The sequence below is a fragment of the Aspergillus multicolor genome (assembly GCF_047715735.1).
Source record: "Aspergillus multicolor strain CBS 133.54 unplaced genomic scaffold BDW74scaffold_44, whole genome shotgun sequence".
In the NCBI taxonomy this organism is placed as follows: domain Eukaryota; kingdom Fungi; phylum Ascomycota; class Eurotiomycetes; order Eurotiales; family Aspergillaceae; genus Aspergillus; species Aspergillus multicolor.
The window spans coordinates 91897-114054 of record NW_027395995.1 but is presented as its reverse complement, the minus strand read 5'-3'; the positions used below and the strand labels follow the sequence as shown (position 1 = coordinate 114054).

Below are 22158 nucleotides of genomic sequence, written 5' to 3'. Positions count from 1 at the left end.
ATCCACATGATAGAGCATTGGCACTTTTTGGGTTAGGCGCAGGCCTCGGACATTGCTTGTTTCCCGCACTTTGCGAACTCCTGCACGTGTACATGCCTTGGTCTGAGCTCCAACTACATGATTTACCTGCAGAAATGTAGACCAACTGCAGGCTTGGAATCCAGGGTTCATGCGGCTGGCACTTGGCGGGCTGGGCCTTGACCGGGCTCGGGCTATATTGATACCCTATCATACTTGGTGAAGACAAGTTTCTCCGGGGGCATAGATCTATAGAATTGGTATAGTTTTGATTTTTGCTACGGTGTAGACGGAAATTTGTTGGCAGTCAATGCAAAAAGGAGCAATACATATTCAGGTCATAAAACATACAGATAAACACGATACACGTCCAGCGCAGTACAAATACTATCCCAACCCTTCCCATTCACTATCATTCCACTCCTTCAGAGTCCCTAATGTCCAATCTCTCCAAACCAAAACCGTAAGCCTCCTCCCAAACAAACACTCGCCCAAGTTCCCTGCATTTCACAGCCCCTTCTTCCCCCCCAACGCCCTCGCCGAACTCAACAGCCGCGGCGCAGCCTGCTTATACGTCGTCGCATAGAACGAGACAAACAGCAGCAGATACGAACTGATGATGAACACCCCAAACGCCGCCGCGTACTCCTCGCCCATGCAGTGGCCCGTATTCGGCGCCCAGGGGAAATACGTCGAGGCGAAGTATGTGTAGGAGGCGAAGTAGATGAACCCTAAACTCGTTGTCAATACACTTTCATTTAAGTAAAAGAAGGAATATGGGGAAAAGAGTGTGTTACCAATATCAATAACAAACTGCGCGATCTGCAGAATGGTAATATACCGCTTCCACCAGATCTTTATGCCCCGCGCGCTCTGGAAATAGTACCAGTACATCACCACGTGCACGGTCAGATTCAGTGTAATCGGCACCCAGGAGACGGAGGTGCGGCCGACCAGCTCGACGTAGCAGAGGAGCGCTGTGGCGCCGTGGTGGTACGTGTGCAGGAAGGTGAGCGGTTTCTTCTTCAGGACGAGGAAGACTGTGTCGGCGAGTTCGAGGTATTTTGTTAGGTAGTTTAGCTATTGCATCTTCTATTAGCGGTTTCTTTCTTCAATATACGGGGGACATACGTAGTAAAGCAGCACAAGCTCATCCGTCCAACCACCCCGCGCATCACAGATCGCATGGAGGACGCCATCTTGCCTGAGCGTCGGCAATATCTGCTCGAGGAACAGCGCAAGCAATCCGCCGCTGATAAGCGTGAGAATGAAGTTGTGGATGATGAACAGCGTCTGCAGCTTGAAGGGGGCCTGGTTCTTCATGAGCTGCCGCCCGCCGAAGATCACGACGTAGTATGTTGCTAGTGAGACTAGCGTGCCCTGCAGCGTCGTCATGGGGGTGACGCCCGGCTGCAGGTGGAATTCTGAGGGTGTTTTGCCCGTTAGGGCTGTGAAGGCCCGGCTGAAGTGTGGCCAGAGGTGGATGCCGAAGGGGTGGGATAAAGACGGCATTGGGATCGGGAGGGACATGGTTGACAGAGGTAAAGAGAAGTTCAAGATGCGGTGCAATGCAAGTGTCCTGCAGCAAGCATGCAAGAGATAAAGAAGATAAGAATGTCAAGCACAGTGTTCGAGTTTCAAGATAGATAGACCCTGAGTCCGTCCGGGAATTTATCTACAATATGAGGCATCGCAGCCCCTTGAAACAAGGGTAATCGACATGTCGACTTCAACAGCGCAATTATCAAACTGAATCCGTGATGCGACAATCGCGAACCTTGTCCTTCTCACTAAAGACTACCTACCTGTATCCAGTTCCAAAGGATGACATCTCCCCATTCCTGGAACGGGCATGCGCCGAGATGAATGGCAACGTGATACTATGGCCACAAGTTAAATGTATAGATCTACAACACTCCATGTCTCGAAATTGAGTTCAGGGCCATTGCATCCCCATACTCCGGTGGGGACTTGCAACTGCCGATCCTAGGGCCAAATTTCAAGCCGAGGCCTGATTGTCCTGCTTCTAACTTCCACTGGCTGGATGATGCAGTCGGTGTATTCTAGAAGCCTGCAATCTGTCAATTGTCTCAGCGTTTCCTGGAACGTCGATTTCCCCGGGCAAATGCCGGGTCGATGGGCGTGGGCTCACGAGTTCTTGGGAATTGGGGATTTACAGGTGCACGTGTGCGTAGGATGCAGTTTCCATAACTTTTAGAGCTAGGAGAGCTTTACGAAAGAACTTCAGGTTCTTGTAAATCTACGATTCTAATAAACTCTACAGAGTATAGTGTAGTAAGAGCGTGTATAGCAAAATGCATCAAGAAATCGTCTGCGGCATCAGAGGTCCAGCCTACCGAAGCCAGCAGACGCAGATCATTCATTCATCAAACTAGCCTAAACAAACTATATGGAGTATTCGACCAAAACCACAAACTCAATCATCGAATAAGAAAATGAAAAGAAAGAAAAGAGAAGAAAATAAGGGTATACACGAATGTAAATGTAGAAGTAGAAAGCCAAGGGATCCTGCTCGTCCTGTAGCTCACATCATCTTATGGCCGAGGAATCCTGTTCCCAACCCAGGCGCAGACGATGTCGAGGACTACGCAGAAGCCATCCGATCCTGCAGCCTAACCTTGAGATCCGGAATCTCCCAAAACGCATAGCACCGGCTCTCACTCGTCCAATCCCTCACACGGCCCACATACTGCCCATCGAACTCAACAAAGAACGATGCGAGCGTGAGGAGGAGCATTTGCTGCGCGAAGCTGTTGCCGTTAGAAAACAGTCCTCATAGAAGCAAGTGTAAGTGGTGGTGAACGTACTATTTCGCAATACACGACCGACTCCCCAGGAGAAACGGCTGCACGGCCTCCTTCTTATCCGTCGAGGCGGGGTCGATCCAGCGCTGGGGGGCGAATTTGTATGGGTTGTTGAAGTACTCGGCGTTGTGGTGGAGGGCGTAGAGGGAGGTTGAGACTTCGACCTGTTCGCTATCCGTCAGTACCTTATCCTTCGAATTTACAATCATCAAACGAGAATAGAACTGGAAAATATGGAAAGGGAAGGGAAGACATACACCAGCAGGAACATAAACCCCATCGACATACGCGCCAGGCGAGACACGCGCGCCGCCCAGCGGGACGGGCGGGTAGACGCGCAGCGCCTCGGTGATAACCGCGTTGAGCCAGGGGAGTTTGGAGAGAACCTCGAGGGAGATATCGTCTGTAGAGTTGAAGGCCGTGCGGAGCTCATTCTGCAATTCGGCGCGAACTTCGGGGTGCGACAGGACGAGCCAGATGGTTGCGCAGATTGCGTGCGAGGTCGTGTGGAAGCCCGCCAGCATGATGGCGGAGAAGTTCTCGGCGATTTCGTCGACGGGGAGAGTGCTGTTTTCGGAGCGTTCCATCACTTCGACCATGATGTCGCGGCGGGTGTGGGTTGCTTTCAGCTGCCTATACAGATGCTGCTATTAGCTATGACCGTTGGGTAATGTGGGTGGAAGGGTGGAAAGCATACTCGCGAATCAAACGCATCCTCGCCTCCTCACTGCGCTGGCGAATGCCCTTGCGCAAAATCTGGCGCAGCATCCACTTGATCATCGTCGGGATCCCAGACCCCTTGAACTGATCGCGGATGGTCGCCCAGTAGAAGATGCGTGGGAGCTGCTCGGTCCAGAAAAACGGACGTCCACGCTCAATACATCCAAGACTTTTGCCCAGCAAGACTTCGGACACCATATCAACCGACAGCGAGTAATAAAGATCGTTCAGGCTAATCGCCTTGCCACGCGACATGCGCGTCTTAACAAGATCATGGAACCGCGCAATGCACCCCTTGATCACGGGCTCGTGCGCCGCCATGCACCCCGGGCTCAGCGAGGGCGCGAACAGCTTGCGCACGGAGGCGTGGTAGTGCGGGTCCTGCGCGGTGAAGATGTTGCGGCGCGAGATGGCCTTGTAAAAGCCTGTTTTCAGGAATACGTTGGTTTTGCCGGCCGCGCCGTAGATGTTGCGCATGCCTTTGAGGGTGTTGGATGAGAGTTGGTTTGGGGCGAAGCGGACGATGTTGCCTAGACGTAACAAGACGACGTGAGTAAATGGTTGGTTGGGTCGGTATGGTGGAGGGGGTGGGATGAATGCGACGTACCATATTTCTCGTGAAGGGAGTTGAACTTGTAGGCGCTGCGGCCGGAGAGGAAGCCTAGTTTTGTCTCAATCTGCCATGGTTATTAGAGGAATTGTATAGGGGGAGAGAGGATACATACACCAAAGAGATATTGATCAATAAGGGACCCTTTGGCGCCCTTGATAACAGGACCAGGCTGCAACAGCTGCAGGCAGAAGATAAGGGCACCGGGGATCTACCATCACCGTCAGCAACATCCAATATCATGGCCTGAGCAACAGCGACATACAAGGATAAAGCTCAAGGCTGAGACCAGCACAGTAGGGAGATCCTTGAGCTCAGCGACAGAGAACGCATGCGGCACAGCCATAATGAGCGACATCTTGCCTGAAGGTAGGAGAAAGAAGGAAATCAAATCGAGTCAATCGATTGAAGCTGTACTTGGAAAGAAAAGTCCAAGACAGTTGAAACGCTGGCAGTTTTCTGTCATTATATACCGGGCAGCCCTAGCCCGTACCTTGCTGACATCAAAACACCTCACACCACGCACTCAGTCACGTCAACGTTTCGTTTCGGCCCTATAACTCCATCCAGGGCCAGATCATCTCTAGACTAACCCCGTCAGCCCAGCCATGGATCAGGCAATGGGCACGATGGCACTTGTGACAAGCGACAATCAAACGACCAGTGCCGACGATGGAGTCGGACATGAGGCGTGGCCATGGCAGTGTTGGAGGAATAGATGCCGAACAGGTCACGACTCATTGTTTCAGGAAGCATCACCGAAGGTTCTGAAGATTGGAGGTGCATGCCAATGATCTGCAGGGCACCGGCTGGAAAATTGGGTGGTCGGCCCCGTAATCACGGAGTGCCGAGGATGTGGATTCTGCGCAGGATGAAACAACCCCTTGTCGCAAACGTGTGGGGGGAACGATGAACTCTATTGTAGTGCTGTTGTTGACTGATCGCTTTGCAGTGTTGGATGATGTCTTAAAATTGTTTTGTTGATGGTGAGGCGAAGATAGGTCGCGTTGCTATTCTTGTACCACGAGTGCTTATCGACAGGTAGAAATCGCTGATGCCTGGGTATTCTTAGCATCCGTTCGCAGCTAACAGTTCCCTAAGACAGCCCTAACGCAAGCCAGGTCGGGGGCGGACAGAGCCTAGGGCCTGGGGCCTGGGGCCGGGGCGGGGCGACGTATAACGGAGTAAATATGAGAAACCGATTTAGAGCCACAACTTACAAGCTAAAGTATCGTCGTAGTTTCACTTTCAAGATAAAAACCCGTGCTCAAGTTGCTGTCTTGCAAGTGGATCGCACTCATTTCCCATTCCCCAAACTTGGTGTCAGATTTCAGGGACCAGGACCACGCTCAGGACCAGAGGGCCAGACGATCTCACTTTCACTCTCACGGATCTTGCTGGCTGTCACGGCATTCAGTCTGATCGCTCAAATTCAGGGTCACAGGTCGACTCGGTACTTGCTGAAACGCCCCTGGGGCAGGTTTCGCTGTCTATATCATCTCCATCCCGCCTCGCGATCAAGTGCCGTTGGATCAGGCCACTCGTTCACTTCATTCAATCTTTGATCAGGCCATTGGATCTGGATCTGGCATCCGTATCCAAAACTCCCTTCACTCTTCGATCAGGCCACTGGATCTGGTATCCAAGGCATCATGGCAAGAACAAGCGTCCTCTTCCTCGCGAATAGCGAGCACGGGCAAACCAACATCGTGCTCGCCATAATCCACGAGCTACTGGTCCGCGGGGACATCGACATCCACCTCGCCTCATTCCCCGTTCTCGAGAAGAGACTAAACAAGCTTCTCCACGACAACGAATCCCACTACAACAGCAGCTACAAATCGCGGGTGCACTTCCACCCCGTCCGTGGGCCTTCCAACACAGAGATCTTCATCCGCACCGGCAAACGCGGCGCATTCCATCCGCCCGGATACACGGGCTCCGTTCTGGGGTTCAAGTCGCTTTGCGAGGATATCTGGGGGTGGACGGAAGATGAGTACGTTGATATCTACGAGAGCTGCGTGGAGACCATCAACGCCGTGAAGCCAAGTCTCTGCGCGATTGATTTCTTTTTCCTCCAAGGCAGAGATGCGGCGTATAACGCGGGGCAGACGACTGTGCTGCTCAACACGACGAGTCTGAGTCATATTGTGCTTGGTCTGCAGAAAAATGCGAAGTGGGCTTGGAAGTATCCGATGTAAGACCCTCCCCACTTTCCCTTCCAGCCTTCTTGATGCTGTGTGGTTGAAAGAGGGTATTTGCTAACGAGCGCAGGCCAGGCACGGGCTTCCCCTACCCTCTCCCTCCACACTTGATTCCCCTCAACACAATGGCCGTCTTCAAGACGGCAAAGATGTACCACGGCAGCGGGCGCCGCCGCGAGATCCGCGACTGGCGCATCAAGCATAAGATCCACGGACGGTTCCCCTTCGCCGACGCGTGGATGCCGAATCGGCTGCATCTCTCGCCTGCATTGAAAGAATTAGACTGGCCGTTCGATGTGCCGGACAACGTCGTCGCCTGTGGACCCATCCTCCTCCCCGTTGCGCCCGTCAAGACGCAGGACGCTGAGATGTTCACATGGCTGCATCGAGCTCCGACGGTGCTTATTAACTTGGGAACATTGTACGCGCCGAATCCCGAGGTCGTTCTAGAGATTGCCACAGGCGTGAAGAGCTTCCTTGCTAGTCTCGGCGATCGCAAGATTCAAGTCCTCTGGAAACTGCCCAAGCACCCGCATGACCAGGACGAGATATACACTCAGTCTGTCACGCCGTTGGCGGAGCTCATGGAGAGCGATACTGTCCGCATCCGATCGTGGTTCGAGGTCGAGCCTCTGGCGATGCTGGAGACAGGCCAGATCGTGTGTTCTGTGCACCATGGCGGTGCGAATTCTTGGTATGAGGCTATTCAGTATGTCACCTCCTTCCCACTCACTCGCCTCCGAAAAACGAATAAGCGTAAACTAACAAGTGTATCAGAAACGGTGTCCCCCACGTCGTCCTCCCCGCGTGGCAAGACTGCTACGAGAACGCCGCGCGCGCGGAGTGGCTGGGCATCGGCGTATACGGAAACAAGAGCCGCGCACCGGATATCAGTGGCGCCGAGCTGAGCAAGGCGTTGACCAAGGTGCTCAGTAACAAGTCGTACCTTGAGAAGGCGGCGAAGTTACAGAAGCTGTGCCAGGTGAAGGAAGGGCGCGTTGAGGCGGCCGAACGTATCGCGGATCTTGCTGCGAGACCGGACAAGAGCATGATTGCTGTGCCGGAGCCGAACGAGAATGATAGTCGGATTGTTACCATTGAGAATGGCCAGGGTGAAACGCTGCAGACTGTTAAACTTCAGGAGAACGATAAGCTTGTGGGCGAGAAGTCAGTTTCCATCCACTCCTCCAAAACACTACCCTAGAAAAACAACGCTAACAAAGGCTTAGATCGATATTCCGCCGTCTCCTCGAGATCCTCGCAGTGGCGATTATTTCGAATACCTGGTGGCTGCTCCCAATCCTGGGCTACTCGCTTCTCCTAATCCCCAACAACCTCATCCGCGCCCTCGTGGTGCTTTATATCATCCACATTAAATTCATCAGCACAACCCACAAAACGAACCACAAGAAGCGCAGCGCCTGGTTCCGCTCCTCTCTCCTCTGGCGCTTGCACGCCTCGTACTTCCCAATCAAGCTGTACAGGAGTACGCCCCTCTCTCCGCGCCGCAAATATATCTTCGGCGGACACCCACACGGGATCGCATGCCACGGTCTTGTCGGGGCATTTAGCGCCGACGCCTCCGGATTCCAGGAACTCTTCCCAGGGATCAAGAACAATTTCCTTGTCAAGGATGCATTCTTCACCACGCCGTTGTTACGTGAATACGTATTCGCGCGCGGGCAGAGCGGCGTCTCGAAGGACTCCTGTCTGCACCATCTCACGCGCGGTGGGTACGATCTTCGGGGCATGGGCAAGGCCATTACGATTAGCATTGGCGGGAGTCGGGAGTATAATATTGCGCGTCCCGGGACGATGGGGTTAGTCGTGAAGATCCGGAAGGGATTCGTGCGGCTTGCTGTTGAGACTGGCGCGGATCTCGTCCCTGTTCTTGTCTTTGGTGAGAATGATCTTTTTGCGCCGGTGCAGTATAGCCCGTACAGTATCAAGGGTCTTGTTGCGTGGGCGTGGGAGAAGGCGGTTGGGCATAAGGTTGCGTTTTCTCTGGGGAGGTTCAATATGTTTGTTCCCTTTAGGCGGCCGCTCCATGTCGTTGTTGGTAAGCCGATTGCGGTTAAGCAGCAGCGGTTTGATGTTAAGGAGGAGTATGTCGAGGAGTTGCAAGGGAAGTATGTTGATGAGCTGAAGCGGATCTGGACGGATTGGAGGGATCGCTTTGAGGAGGACGCGAGTGTGAAGTTTGAGATTGTTGAGTAGATGCCGATACTTGCAGAGAAGGACTCGCTGCTGGACAGTGAGATGGATCATTGATGGATGGAGATGCGATTGCTTTCGTTATGTACATTTTAGTTTACCTTTTCCTTTACCTACCTTTTCCACGCATTATACGAGACACTGTTCATGTCAACTCAATGACAAGCCTTCCCAAATTTCCTCAACCGCCAATAATTATACGGCAGCGGCGCCAGAAACCCAGCGCCCACCGACACCATGGCCGCGATCCAGAACCGCGGGTCGTCGAGGGCAATAACACCCCCGGTGAGATGGTAATCGACCAGATTCTCCGCAGCCTCCATGGCAAGCATCGAGACGAGACTCATTCCCATCGCTGTACGCGCTGCCATGATCCAGGAGAGCCTGTCCGGTCCACGATGCAGGAGGATCGTTTCGAGGATGATGGATGTTGTTATGCCCGATGCCACTGGATTCGTTAATCTACTTTCTCCCGTAGGAAGATGAGGGTAAGGGAATGAATTCGTACTCGACGCAGCCATTATACTTCCCATCCCCAACTCGGGACAATATGTCTGCAGCGTCCATAGCGCAGCGAAATCGCCTACCGTGCAGCCGACGAGACAGCGCAGGGTGTTTAACCCGGCGCGCCGCCACGTCGAGCGGCAGGTCCAGAAGCGTCGGGCCAACGGTGACAGTGTACTCGGTTCCGCTGCTGCGGTAGTTTGGCTCTGTTTATTGCATGTTGATGATGTTCGTTTCGCAGTGTAACTGTAGGACAGGCGATCTGGATCTGACTCCGCGGAGAAAGTCCGCGGGACGATCGTGACGCGAGACTCGCCACTAAGGCAGCTGGACAGAAGCCGCGATCGCTGTCGGCAAAGGAAAGTCATTCTGGAAGGATGAAATAAAATTGTGATCGAGAAGTGCACATTCTGCTAGAATTTCCAGCTTTGAAGGTGCGTTGCTGACACTTTTAAGTGTTGACTCAAAAGACGCGAAAAACGCGCAGTGGTCACGTGAGTCTCTCCAAAACGGCAGGAGCAGCTTCTTTCAGCCTAGATACATTGTCGGGCGCCTTTTATAGACAGAATCAACTAATTGATGGTTTGATTATGATCTATTGGGATTTAAGCGATTAAAACGGAAGGGCGTCGGTGGTAAAAGTTCCTCATGGCTCTCCCTCCAATTATGTATATATATCGATACCAACAGTCATGGGGCGAGTGAAAGCCAACCCATATCATCTTTTCAACAACAAGTGATAATAATGCGAACAAAATTTAAGCAATGCTTAGCTGATACAATTAAAGAAAACTGGTAGCTATAGGATGATTATACAACATCTGCGCCAGTTTCCTTATAAATGTGCTCCAAGCTACTGTGAGCAGTCCGACACTCCTAGGTACGAACAACTAATCCCCAGGTCCGTTCAACCTGTAAAAATAGAAATATTAACGTTTCTCGATTATGCGGGCTGCATCCGCAGCTCTATGCAGTGAGTCGCCTTGCAAGGCCGGGAAGGCTGACGGGCAATCATCCTCCAGCTGGGTGATGACTTCCAGAACGAGAACTGATATGACGTCTGGGCTGAGCGGTCCTTTGAAAGAGCCCTTTCCGCTGATGAAGAGGCGCTGTAGGTCGCCGGGTATCTTTGCCACAAGCGGGAGAGTGGTCGCATACGAGGCTATCACTGTAGCGGACTCGAGACATGTTTTGCGCCCCATAGTAGTACTCTGGGTCGCTTCTTGCTCGGTTCAAAAGGCGTATACAAAGCCAGAATGTATCGATGGAGTTGTATATCGACGAAATCGGCCTGAAACGCTGTCGCCTCGAGAGTTGATCCTGATTGCCGGTTTCTCCTTGATAGGAAGAACGCAACGGCGTTCTGCCAGGCTGCTCTCAGCCTGCGGCTGAGCTCCGGGATCTGCCGATATGACTGTCCATGTCAGTCATGTATGACATCAAGGACTTGCAACCGTAATCTGACTGAGTCATGAAGTAGGATCTGAACGGATGCATTAGTTAGCTGACCGCTGGGCTTTGATATAAGAGCGGCAGCTTCATTAGAGCTTAAATCCCTGTAATCGACATCAAACGGAGCCCTGGTATCGAAACCCGCAGGTACAAAAGTCGGAGTGGCCGAGTCAAGTGAGTCTTGCAGCACCAACTCCAGCACAATAGTCCAGAGTCGTCGGCGCATCTCTGCCTGCAGCAGTAGCATCGACGGGAAATGTGCCGGATCACGGTGTAACCCCATTGCCACTGCCCCTCGCATCAGGCCACCGACAGATAACCAACGCAGCTGTCCTAGACCACAAGCCTTTCGCGCGATAAGAAGCAGGCACATCAGCTGGAGAAAATCAGTATTGACCGAGGCTCTCCGAGAGGGCCAAAGATCCACCACTGCGCGGTGTATATCCATTTTTGCACGAGCTGACTGCGGCCTTTCACTTTCGCGTTCTCGCCGTCGCCGTCGGAGGAACAGAACATGGTGCCAATGGCGAGACCAAGCACGAGCTTCACGAGGAAACCAGAGCAGAATCAGACGAGGGGTGGCCTAGAGACTCGGAGTATTTCCAAAACTCGCCGTACTTCGTTCAGAATGATGGGATGTGGAGGACACGGTAGATTACTTCGAACGTGCGCAGGTAGCAATGCACCAGCTCATCACACTCCTTCTTGGAGGGGATTATGTGACGCAGGTCTGGCAGGGGGTCGGACAGGCCAACAGCACGCTGGTCCCTGATCAATTCTCTGAGGCCTCGGCATTCTTGACTGCGTCGGCAGCTTCCTTCTTGAGGACATTCAAGAAGGATCCGGTTCTGCTTTTTCCAGCATCTTCAAGATGGCAAGCTGCGAAGTTGTTAGTCGACGTCAAGCCGAGGGTGCGACGGTGACCGACATACTTGGTCTACCTTGTTACACCAATGCGTTGGTCCCATGTACTTTACTTTTCGCGCCGAGGAGCGCAGCCTTGGTGGTACAACGACAGAGTCTCGACCCTAAACCAAAGAGGCCGCATTGTTGTTGGTTGCCAGTTGACCCTCGATTGTATCGGCCCTCGCCATCAGAGCACGCAACTTTCGTTCTAAACTTCCGTTTGCTCTGGTCCCAGATACCCGTGCTTCAAGAGAGCCCAGCCGTTCTTGGACATCGCGGATGGCTTGGCTCAGGTCGTCACTGATGTCACAATCAGTGAAAGAGGACGGGGTCAAAGGCTGCTGCCGCTCTCTTGCGGGCAGGATTAGGGTAAAAGTGCTCTATGATAGTCACGATCTTGGTTGTCTTGAGAAAGACCATCTCCATGGGACACTCCAGCGAGTATCTGGCGCGTGTACACGGTCCGCATTCGCAGCGTACCTTGCGTTGACGGCAGTGTTCGCAGGCTTTTGCCGACTGTCGGCGCTTGCAATGGGTAGCTTCGTACGTTAAAGTAGAACCTAGAATGAAACCATCATTAATGATGTCAATAGAGATATATTTGATAAAATGAACATAAGGCATGATGAAAGTTGAGGATAGCTAATTCCGAAGGCCGAGGGCCGAGTGGGGTCGGTCTTACGACGTTAAGCCCAAGGTCGGACTACTGCAATACCTTACAAGTACAATAGCCAGAGGGCTAACCCATCCAAGCATGCCTCCTCTTGCTCCATTGATGCTGCTCCTTTTCCGACCGGTTCTTCTCCTTGTACAGCCTCTGCGCCAACTGCCGGTACAGGAACGGAGTACCCCCGTTGTAGTTGATGCTATGGTCCGAGTCCGTAAACCACTGCACCTGCATCTTCTCCGGCGTTACCCCGTCTCCAATCAGCGTATCGACCAGGGCCGCCGAGTTCTGGAAGTGAACGTTGTCGTCGCCTGTGCCGTGCTGAATCAGGAATCCGCCTGCGACGTTCTTGAATCCATCCGTGCGGCGGATCGCAGTCGTGTTGTATCCGTCTGCGTTTGTCGCAAGCGTCTTCATGTACCGTTCGGTGTACATCGAGTCGTATAGCCTCCAGTCCGAGACGGGTGCGGTTAGTAGACCAAGAGTAAAGACGCCGCTGTCAGTCTCAAGAACCTTGCCCGTAAGGTAGCCGCCATAACTCCATCCCCAGATAGCGATGTGGTCGGAATCAATCCAGTCAAGCTCAGCGGCTTGCGTCGCAGCGTAGACTTGGTCCTCCGCCTCAAGGTTTCCGAGCTGCCTAGCAACCAGAGAGCGGAACTCGCGTCCCTGATATCCGGTTCCGCGGTTGTCGACCGTCCAAGTCACGTACTCGAGCTCTGGATCGGATGCGATGTAGGCGTTGAAGTCGAGGGATTGCCATCTTTTACTAACTTCCTGCGCACCTGGACCACCATATGGCGTGAACAGTATGGGGTACTTCTTGTCTGGTGAGAAGCCTACGGGCAACCGTTGCATGACGTTGAGCTTCTCGCCAGTCGGGATAGTCAGTTCGAAATAGCTGATATTAGGCAGTGCATATTCCTCCAGCTTCTCAATCAGTGCGGCGTTACTGGTAAGAGTACGGAGCGGCGCGGTTTGATTTACAGAGTAGAGCTCCTGGTACGGCACGTTTGGACCGGCATAGGTAAGGATGTAATATCCAGCCTTTGCAGAGAAAGAAGCGCTCCAGTACGCTTCAACAGTATCGTCGGCAAGAGGCGTAACCTCGAAGGTCCGGTATGACACTGAGTACAGATGGCGCTCGGTACTGTGGTGTTGAGTCGAGAGGTAGTAGATCAGCTCGCGCTCCTGATCAATGCTCAAGATGGACGTCACCTCCCACTCGCCCTCGGTCAACGGGATAGGCTCGCCACCTGAAGTCGAGTAGAGATACAAGTGCGCCCAACCGGAGTGGTCGGAGAGGTCAACATAGTATGTGGTTGACGAGTTTCCTGACACTGGTCCAACGTACGAGATTGATAGTAGGTTGTCCAGCCAACCGTCCGTTCCGTCACGCTCGTGGGCGATTGCGGTGCTACCGGAGGCAGTATCAACGATGACAACCTTCGATTCATCCTGGACACGGTTGTAAGCTTTTACAGCCAACTCAGTGTGTGTCTCTGTCACCCAAGCTACCTCGCCGATGACTAGCTCGCTCGGGTCAAAGGCATCAATGGGTATAGCCGAGACGGTTTTATCGCTAAGTTGGAGGATGTTCAGCTTGACGGTCGGGTTCGTCTCAGAGACTTTGGGGTACCTGATCTCGAGTTCACGAGGGTACGGGGGAGCAATCTCCTGGTCGTCCATAAAATATTGCACGGTGAATGTCTCAACTCCGGTCTCATTAAAGGTCAAGAATGCCAGGAGCTCAGAGTCGGGCGAGAACCACAGCGCAAACCGATCTCCGAGTATCTCCTCTTCGTAGATCCAGTCGGGCACGCCGTTGAACAGGTCCGGTCCACCATTCTCTGTAATAGCAGTCACAGAACCATTAGACCATGTCCATAAATCGTTCCCACGAACGAAAGCGATGGAATTGCCGCTTGGGCTCCAGACCGCGTACTGAATATCTCCGATTTGATCTTCCACAAGAGGGACAGTGTCCAGCGTCTCAACATCTTGGATGTAGTAATCGGCGAAGAACGAGTGACGGTACTGCTTAGTGTAGTTCGTCGCCCAAAGCACAGATGAGAGGTCTGGGCTGATCCAGTAGCTGTAGGCCCCGGCCGGAACCTCCTCAGCGGGGACAATCGTCTGCGATCGGTTTGTGACGATGCTCTCGATCTTGATGCTTCCGTCCGACTCCTGGTAGACGTACTCCCCGTCATTCTCGGTCGCAATCCATTGAACCGAAATAGACGAGGGGGACAGAGCCGAGGTGAGGACCGTCTCGTTGAAAGTGAGGCGCTTCGACCCGGTGGCTCTGGGCTCGCGTGGTTTCCAGGGAGCGGCCGTGGCCGAAACACCCAGGAGGAGAGATAGGGCGGAGATCTATGATCGTAATCTTAGCACATCTCATCTCGAGCGATTGCATCCAACAATTCCTACCTTCATTTTGCGGTCAAGCTACCAGCAATTGAATTGACTCCGTGCCGCTTCAAATCAAGGATAGGGAAACGGCCGCAATTTAAAACCAGGCCATGCCCACGCCCGACAGACCCCCGCAGCGCAAACAGGCCCCTAGCTTATCGAGCGACGCTGGCATTGGCCCAGATTGGGTTGATCCCCATCTCAGTCCGCCAGGAACGCTGCGCCAAGTCCGGACTGCATGGGCGACCGGCGATAACCGTGGAGGCAGAAGGCGCGATCAGCGGCATCGCAGGGTTAGCGCTGCAACCCAAGGCCAAGGTCGAATTAACGCGAGACGGCGATGGGCTGCTAGAGGCGATAGCAGCTCCGATGTAGTATGCCAAGGAAGACGCCATTCTATAGCAAGATTGGCTTCTGGATGTTAACAATGGAATCGGAGGCTTATCTGGGAGAGACGCGATAAGGACCGCAAAATGAATGGTCACGTGCCTCGCCAAGCCTTCTTGGTGCCTTGATCCTTGAGCCACCATCTGGCTGCCTTGAGATTAAGGCACAAATAGATAGACGGCCAACACATCAAGATAGCATCACTGCTGGACTGGTTCCTGCAGATATTATGAGTATTCTGCAGCAGATCACGGAGACTCAAGCTTTCGGATCAGCCGGCAAAGAGCCGCCTTAGTGTCATGTCGGAGTTAGGTCGATGTCTCTACTTTTGGCCTAGTCGACGCGTCGTATGTTGCTACTATCCTCAGCTGAACTATATACAAGGAGATAATTGCCTTTCGCGTCACTAGTACAGGGCGAAGCATAATTATGTATAGCCTCAGTGCTCTCCCCTATAAAGGACACTCTTACGCTGCTCGTTCCAGCTTCTCCCGTCATCAACCGTGACCATGTTTTCCTTCGCAGCAGTCGCAGCGCTCGTTGCGCTCATCCCCCAAACCACAATGGCATCTCCCCTCATGGACTCCCTTCTTGGGGTCCCATCTCTGTCAACGTACGCTCATGTCTTTAACATGACGGGTGGTATCGACGAGATAAACCCCATGTTCACCAAGCGCTTCAACTACGACACCGACAAACGCAACTATACTTTCCTAGCTCCCACAAACGAGGTCTGTTCTTCAATATCTCACTGCACAGAGGACACTGCTAATAAGCTGACTCGCAACAGGCATGGGCCAAGATCCCCTCCGCTATCTTCGACATCCTCATGACACCGCAAGCCTACCCTCTAGTCGAGGCCTTACTTCGAACGCACATCATCGAGGCCCGTCTGACAGCCGCTGAGCTAGTCCGTATAGCTGAAGGCGACGCCAGCGCAGGCGGAATCTCAACCTCGCTCCAACTCTCCAACACAAGCGCGCAGTTCCACCGGGGAATTCTCACCAAGACCGTGCAGGGGTACTACATCGACTGCACCAACACTACGAACAGCACAGTTCTTATCGACGGCCAAGCAGCAATTGTTCAAGCAGATATAGTCGCGGATAACGGGCTGATTCACGAAATTGACCAGCTGATCGATCCGTTCCTGGTCTACGGCGGCGGACCGAGTAACCGGACGACGGCGCCAACGACCGAGACGACGGAGTTAACAATCGCTGAGTTCTTGCAGAGCGACTCGCGGCTTGTTAATGCCTCGCAAATTCTTGGAGTCAACTCGCCGGATACACTCCGTCGCTTGGCAAAGACCGGCGAGAAGCAGTTCTTTGTCGCGCCGCAGAATGACGCGTATGACCTCATGCCGACTATTCTTCCTGTTTTCCGTAAGTCCCGCCCCATTCCATCCTTAAACAAAAGGTAATGGCTCGCTGATATTGCTACTTTAGATACCTTGGTATCTCCCTACAAAAGCCCCTTCAACACCCTGCTGTGGCAGTACGGGTGGGTCGACAGCGAGGGCGAGCGGTTCGATGTTAGTGATCTAGACTTCAGCTACGGGGAAGCGGTATCGATTGCCAGCGATGTGACAGGGTTGAACCTTACTGTGATGCAGGAGGGTGATGCGGTGTTTATCATGAATGCGGGCCTTGTCACGCAGGTCGAGACGGCCAATGGGTATCTGTGGATCGTGGACCGGTGGTTGGACCCGTTATATCAGGCGTTTGGGCCGGTGGATAGATTCGGCATGGCTGCGTGGCCTTGATACGTATGCTATAGTGGTATCTCTGGGGTTTCTCCTCTCCAAGTAGCATCTTCTATGACCTTGGAGCCTAGATAGCTATTCAGACTTGAGTTGTTGTATAAATAGTTATGATAGAAAACAAGCCCGGCAAGTAGGCTAGAAGCTCAAGTCACCTTCGATGGGAAAGCAGATCAATCCTCCCTGCTGGGGGCATTGTAATTTCCTACTTACCTAGACACCATGGTACCAGCCATCAATCAAAAAACACATGTCGATTCACACCTTATGCTCAATCCTCAACACAACCTTGGCGAAATGTCTCTTCTCCTTCAAGCGCCTATACGCATCCTTTGCCTCGGCAAGCTCAAAAATCACATCATCAATCACAGGCACAACCCCCCTCTCATCAATAAAACGCACCAACTCCCGAAACTGGTTGCGCGTACCCGCCAAAATACCACGCACAATGCAAGAGTGCATCATAGCAGCGAACAATGGCACAGTCTCCGCAGTGTCGCCGACATGTCCAACGATGAGGATGACAGCACCCACCCGGATCGCAGCGAGAGAATGCGGTAGCGTCTCGTTACCGCCAATGTCGACGACGAAGTCGAAACCCCTTCCGTCTGGTGTGCAAGAGCGCGCCTCCTCGCCCCATTTCTCTGCGTTGCTGCGGTAATTCACCACATGGATCGCGCCGAGCTTCTTCAGACGCTCGCCCTTCTCCTCCGTCGACGTTGTAGCAACAACATTTGCCCCAACAGCGACAGCAAGCTGCAGCGCCGCAATACTCACGCCGCCGGTCCCCTGAACAAGGACCCAAGACCCCGGTCCCGCTTGTTTGCCTGTCAGCCCGAAGAGCGCATTCCACGCCGTGAGCCAGGTACATGGCAAAGTTGCAGCAGGTATCCAGTCGAGGGTCTTCGGCGCACGGACGAGACCGGCCTCGCGAAAAACAGCCCACGAGCGCAGTGTGCCGTCGTCGCCTTGACCAAGGGCATTGACGGCGTCGGCGATGCTGGCGTGGGCGTCGTCGCCGTGGGCTTCGACGGCTCGGGGGGTGGGGTGTGTGAGGACGCGGTCGCCGGGTTTGAAGTCGTTGACCGAGGAGCCGGTTGCTTCGACTGTGCCGGCACCGTCACAGCCGGGGACCATTGGTGGGGTTATTGGTCCGTTGATGCCCTAGCGTCTATGGTCAAAATGAGTGTCCATGCGACGGGGGCTATACGAGTTCAAAGGTAAGTACCATAGGACCGGCTATCACCAGCTCGCGGTAGTTCAGGCTAGCAGCGTGCATCTTGACGAGGAGTTCGTTGGGTGCTAGGTCCTTCTTGGATGGGATGGTGAGCCCTGTTTGGTACTCGAGGGATGTCTCGAAGCCCTCTTGGCCGGTAAGGATCCATTGTCTGGCCATGCTTTGGATATTGAGCAAATGCGGATGTGGTTGCAAGTTGTATTGAAGGAAAAGATCATTCAAATGTGTGGTAGCATAGGTATGGTTCTGAGGAGAAGATGTTGCCTTAAATATTAATGGACGAGCAAGGTCGCTAATGTCGACATCGTGGTCGTCAATCTAATTTCCCTAATCAGGCAAATCAATTTCATCCTCCTTCCAAGTTCCTCGGGCACGATCTAGGAGTAATGGTGTTCTTTGTTGTCGATGATCGATCGCGTGCGAATGTAATCTTCGGCAGTGCGTGGCTTGGCTGCAGCTAAAATATCATTTTCCCAATTAGGAAAATCAGTTCAGGCTCCGGCCCTGACCGAAGCAGATCAGATGATCGCGCGAGTCAAGTCACGTCTAAAATTGGCTATTTTGTAATCATGTTGAGAGCCGGTGCTCTGAAAGGCGGATTCTGCATCGAGTGGGCGTAGCCCTTTGGCAGGAACTGATACAACGCCAGACATTAATCCTTCCACACTGGCGATCATGATCACTCCAAACCGTGGGGTCAGGCACATTACTGGCTTCTTTATCCCGCTCCCTCTATCGAGGTCTGCACGTCAAGTGCCTCTCCCATACCATACACCTCCCTCCAAAGCGCACTGAAGCGTCCAACGAGTGTATCATCCGGCTCGTCTCCAACGGCCGTCTCCATGATATCCAGAGGAGCACGCCATCCACGCTCTTGCATCCATCGCACCGGCTTCAAAATCTTCTCTAGAAACCATGCTCGTACTGGCGGAGCTCCGTCGGCAGCAATCGCCCCGATCATGAGCTGGAACGAGGTCAAATCCATATACGAGCACCCTTTGATTGGGAATCGACATATCACTTCCTTCAGCTCCTCGGCGAGGAGGGCCAGATGAGCACTTGACTGTGTCGGCCAGAGAAGGTACAGTACCAGTTCGATCGTTCGTGCTGCAGCGTCAATATGCAGGTTGTCTGACGCTCGGAGGCTGCGCGCTTCGAAGTGCAGTCTAGCTAGCGGCTCTTCGATCTCCTGGGCGATGGCAATGGCCGAAGGGTTTTCGTGGAACGAACCGATCACCTTCCGTAGCTCAATGACACTGTCGCAAATTTCTGCCAGTTTCAGGATCCTTCGGTCGTGGCTTTCGCCCAAAGTCTGGACAATCCTCTGATGCCAGACTCTCGGGAACTCAAAGATGTTATTGATGGAGTCCCTACGCTAGTCAGTGAAGCTCAGACATGGTCAAAGATTAACTCACTGGATAATCAGGTCAACAAACCATGAAGGAAGACTTTGTGGATCTCTCGCCACCCTCTCTTCTACGATATGAGCAAGACCATCCATATGTATCCTCCAGGCAGCCTCATCATGTCCGAGAGAAGCGCCCAACGCCATTGTGATTACGGCGCCGAGGACCCCGTCCGAGGGAGTCGTGACTGAAGCGATCCGCTGTTTGATCAATCTGACCGCTGTATACGAGTGGTAGTCAGCCTTCGACTGCCATGTGTTGTCCGGCGACCATTGCCGCACGGCTACAGCCAGCGACGCCTCGACCAGCGCTGGCTCCGACGCGATCAGGCTGAACCAGGCTGCTTCGCTTGCGCTTCCTGCAATATGTCGGCCCTCTAGGAAGACTAGTTCTTGAATTTTGTGGACTATGCTCGTCAGCGCACTGTCAGGTAAGGTCTAGGTAGGATCAAGTGGACGGCACTTACAAGCTGCGATGTCGGTTGCAGTTTGTATTGGTGTTGATGATGGGGCGACGTCTCGATCTTCATCATCAGCCTCGCTTCGCCTCTTGCGCGTTTTCTTCAAATTTGTCTCAATGCCACTTCCACTCTCAGTCCCAATGGCAGCGATGCGTTGACGCCGTTTCGCAAAATTTGTTTTAGTGATGTGTGCTCTCATCCGCTTGGCGGCTGGTCCAGAAAGCGACGCCCCCGTCGAGTTGAGGAAGGTGAAACCGGTCGATTCCATCATCAACGCGTTTTCCGCTTTTTCCGACGCGTTTTGGATTGAGGAACCTGCCATAAGAAAAGTACCACCATCGTACCTCGTCTGACATGCTGTATGTCAGCATTGTTGGAGTTTGGCTGTTGGATTAGTAATGCGCGACCCCTCCCGATCCTTTGGAGATGGGCGCGTACGAGCGCCATTCAGCACATTGTCACTAAGGCCAAGTCTCAGTACGTATCAGATCATACACTTCGCCATTCTATCTTGGTCTTTTGGATGTCCAAGCTGATGAGAATGACTAAAAATTCCATTTCGACGCACTTGGTGCTGCGGCTCTAGGTCATCACGGCCGCTTAAGACGCGACGAAGACAGAACACAAAATTACCAGACCCTGCATTCCACCAAGTGAATGCTGCGAGATCGTCTGTAACCTTTTCCCCATCACTGCTACACGGCTGGGAGCGCACGATACTTCCTGCTTCGTCCATTGAAGTATAGCCCTCCTAATGACGTCATACATCTCGGCGACGGGTGTTTACTACTCCAGAGTACAGAGCACGGGGCATAGCTCTTACAAGGGCCAAGGCTCTTCGGACCCTTGATGGATTAGTGACCAGCTCAGCCGCTAGGTACATAGCCTCAGGGACTTGCCACTTCCTTGGGCCAGTTCTGGGCGATCTGGGGTTCTCACGGGCCAGCACTTTCACGCCATGACCTTGGCAAACTCTCGGGACTGACTCTAGTCTTTTCAATCTCTGATTTGAAGGGAAGTTGTCTAGCAGGGTCTTTACACTGCTTGTCTCATGGAACGCCTGATCGACTGAATTGTGGCTATTCGGTCGATCGTTTGGCACTGCCAGCACCAAGCCTCTGATGATGCTACCCCGGAACATCTTGCGATCGAAAGGAAGTTATATAGACCTTTCGGTCTTCCCGTCGCACAAGCAAAGCTTTTAGGTCAGTCATCAAGCCAGGTACACGACAGGCCTCCTAATCGACCACTTTCCCACTGCGACTACGAACATGGATCCAGTAAGCACCCAATGGCGCTCCCACCGCGTCTCAATCGGGCTTCGCTCAATCGCGCTGGTTGCCTCTCTAGCCGGCATCATTGCCTTTGCATACTCACAAGACCTTCATGATCGGGGTGTGGTCCTGACCGAAGACTTGGGCCATCACATCGTGACTCCATCTACCGGAACGGTATGTCCAGACCTCGCTCCTACATGGCTAGTAGGCTAACATATCCACGAAACTAGATCGAGTACTCCTTCATCTGGTCCCTCATCATCCTGTCAATCGAGCTCTCGAACCCACTCGACCTTCACCCCAGCCTCTATGTCGCGTTCGACTTCCTCGCCTGGGCCGCGGTAACAGTCGGTCTCTGTCTATACCTCGCGATCATGGAGCCGTATTACACGGGCGACGGGTATACCTGTGGTCGGGGTTATCGGGATTGTAACGGGAAGCGAGTTGCTAATGTCGAGCACTTTGGCACTGCGATGGGGTTCCTTGCCGTGTGAGTAGACGGCTCTTTGCTTTCAGTAGGCTGCTCAAGACTGACAACTTGCAGTGTCATACACTTCGGTTTCTTCGTCTGGGCTTGTAGTGCGGCGGATAAGCTGCGGAAGAGTCAGCATGTGTCAAAGAAGGTAGCGTTCGCTAATGCTGCTGCTTGAAGTATGGATGGTGGCGGTTCGATGTTGCGGATCGACGAGTCCTGTATATATTTTACTTGGATTTTGCTGGGCCTGCAGACGCGGCTGAGGTACTATAATGTCTAATAGCTAATACTTTGGATAAATTAAGAGTTCCAACGTTGTCGGACCGCATTGACAGGTATTTGTCACTTCCAACGAAAAAGATGGTGGTGAAGCCATATAGAGGTGGCTTGCATTGCTCGGGCAAACTATATATATCCGCCGCCACTTTCGTATTTCGTGAGCCTGCTCGGCTAAGACCCTTTTTATCAACTCAGCTTCTCACTACACTTTTCACCTCCGATACACATCTCGGGGACAGTTACGAAAGGATCAGATACGATGTTTACACCCTGTCGCTGTGAGTTATCCCCTCATCATGAACTTGAAAATGGTGGCGATATTGTCACATGACCGGCGAGCAGT

The 22158-nt window shown here is 53.0% G+C and overlaps 10 protein-coding genes across 10 annotated transcripts; 4 read left to right on the top strand and 6 right to left on the bottom strand.

Annotated features, from left to right (window-relative positions):
- Positions 1 to 525: 525 nt before the first annotated feature.
- On the bottom strand, positions 526 to 1548 carry BDW74DRAFT_171249 (elongation of very long chain fatty acids protein; the record flags this gene model as incomplete). The annotated part of the gene is made up of 3 exons (XM_073727282.1): positions 526 to 749; positions 816 to 1098; positions 1150 to 1548. The coding sequence occupies 3 exons, from the start codon at positions 1546 to 1548 to the stop codon at positions 526 to 528; spliced, it is 906 nt and encodes a 301-aa protein (XP_073578579.1).
- Positions 1549 to 2512: 964 nt separating this feature from the next.
- BDW74DRAFT_106793 (cytochrome P450) lies at positions 2513 to 4711 on the bottom strand. The gene is made up of 7 exons (XM_073721650.1): positions 4439 to 4711; positions 4289 to 4384; positions 4171 to 4240; positions 3541 to 4093; positions 3101 to 3476; positions 2847 to 3007; positions 2513 to 2789 (listed from the first exon to the last, which is right to left on the bottom strand). Exons 1-7 carry the CDS (start codon positions 4529 to 4531, stop codon positions 2624 to 2626), a joined length of 1515 nt encoding a protein of 504 aa, XP_073578578.1. The 5' UTR covers positions 4532 to 4711; the 3' UTR covers positions 2513 to 2623.
- A 450-nt stretch (positions 4712 to 5161) lies between these two features.
- BDW74DRAFT_106664 (uncharacterized protein) lies at positions 5162 to 5851 on the top strand. The gene has a single exon (XM_073721648.1). The coding sequence runs from the start codon at positions 5364 to 5366 to the stop codon at positions 5736 to 5738; it is 375 nt and encodes a 124-aa protein (XP_073578577.1). The 5' UTR covers positions 5162 to 5363; the 3' UTR covers positions 5739 to 5851.
- On the top strand, positions 5390 to 8670 carry BDW74DRAFT_106774 (Diacylglycerol acyltransferase family). The gene is made up of 4 exons (XM_073721649.1): positions 5390 to 6370; positions 6448 to 7086; positions 7155 to 7544; positions 7607 to 8670. Exons 1-4 carry the CDS (start codon positions 5826 to 5828, stop codon positions 8592 to 8594), a joined length of 2562 nt encoding a protein of 853 aa, XP_073578576.1. The 5' UTR covers positions 5390 to 5825; the 3' UTR covers positions 8595 to 8670.
- A 76-nt stretch (positions 8671 to 8746) lies between these two features.
- BDW74DRAFT_183338 (DUF4396 domain-containing protein) lies at positions 8747 to 9463 on the bottom strand (the record flags this gene model as incomplete). The annotated part of the gene is made up of 2 exons (XM_073730499.1): positions 8747 to 9039; positions 9100 to 9463. The coding sequence occupies 2 exons, from the start codon at positions 9461 to 9463 to the stop codon at positions 8747 to 8749; spliced, it is 657 nt and encodes a 218-aa protein (XP_073578575.1).
- A 2616-nt stretch (positions 9464 to 12079) lies between these two features.
- Positions 12080 to 14609, bottom strand: dppIV (prolyl dipeptidyl peptidase DppIV). Its single transcript, XM_073726012.1, has 2 exons — positions 14551 to 14609; positions 12080 to 14493 (listed from the first exon to the last, which is right to left on the bottom strand). The coding sequence occupies exons 1-2, from the start codon at positions 14554 to 14556 to the stop codon at positions 12193 to 12195; spliced, it is 2307 nt and encodes a 768-aa protein (XP_073578574.1). The 5' UTR covers positions 14557 to 14609; the 3' UTR covers positions 12080 to 12192.
- An 873-nt stretch (positions 14610 to 15482) lies between these two features.
- On the top strand, positions 15483 to 16684 carry BDW74DRAFT_183336 (fasciclin domain-containing protein; the record flags this gene model as incomplete). The annotated part of the gene is made up of 3 exons (XM_073730498.1): positions 15483 to 15650; positions 15710 to 16304; positions 16368 to 16684. 3 exons carry the CDS (start codon positions 15483 to 15485, stop codon positions 16682 to 16684), a joined length of 1080 nt encoding a protein of 359 aa, XP_073578573.1.
- A 255-nt stretch (positions 16685 to 16939) lies between these two features.
- On the bottom strand, positions 16940 to 18077 carry BDW74DRAFT_183335 (zinc-dependent alcohol dehydrogenase family protein; the record flags this gene model as incomplete). Its single annotated transcript, XM_073730497.1, has 2 exons — positions 16940 to 17845; positions 17910 to 18077. The coding sequence occupies 2 exons, from the start codon at positions 18075 to 18077 to the stop codon at positions 16940 to 16942; spliced, it is 1074 nt and encodes a 357-aa protein (XP_073578572.1).
- A 279-nt stretch (positions 18078 to 18356) lies between these two features.
- BDW74DRAFT_106631 (uncharacterized protein) lies at positions 18357 to 20272 on the bottom strand. The gene is made up of 3 exons (XM_073721647.1): positions 19791 to 20272; positions 19334 to 19730; positions 18357 to 19288 (listed from the first exon to the last, which is right to left on the bottom strand). The coding sequence occupies exons 1-3, from the start codon at positions 20104 to 20106 to the stop codon at positions 18637 to 18639; spliced, it is 1365 nt and encodes a 454-aa protein (XP_073578571.1). The 5' UTR covers positions 20107 to 20272; the 3' UTR covers positions 18357 to 18636.
- A 516-nt stretch (positions 20273 to 20788) lies between these two features.
- BDW74DRAFT_106508 (uncharacterized protein) lies at positions 20789 to 21882 on the top strand. Its single transcript, XM_073721646.1, has 3 exons — positions 20789 to 21235; positions 21292 to 21551; positions 21606 to 21882. The coding sequence occupies exons 1-3, from the start codon at positions 21056 to 21058 to the stop codon at positions 21709 to 21711; spliced, it is 546 nt and encodes a 181-aa protein (XP_073578570.1). The 5' UTR covers positions 20789 to 21055; the 3' UTR covers positions 21712 to 21882.
- The last annotated feature ends 276 nt before the right edge of the window (positions 21883 to 22158 follow it).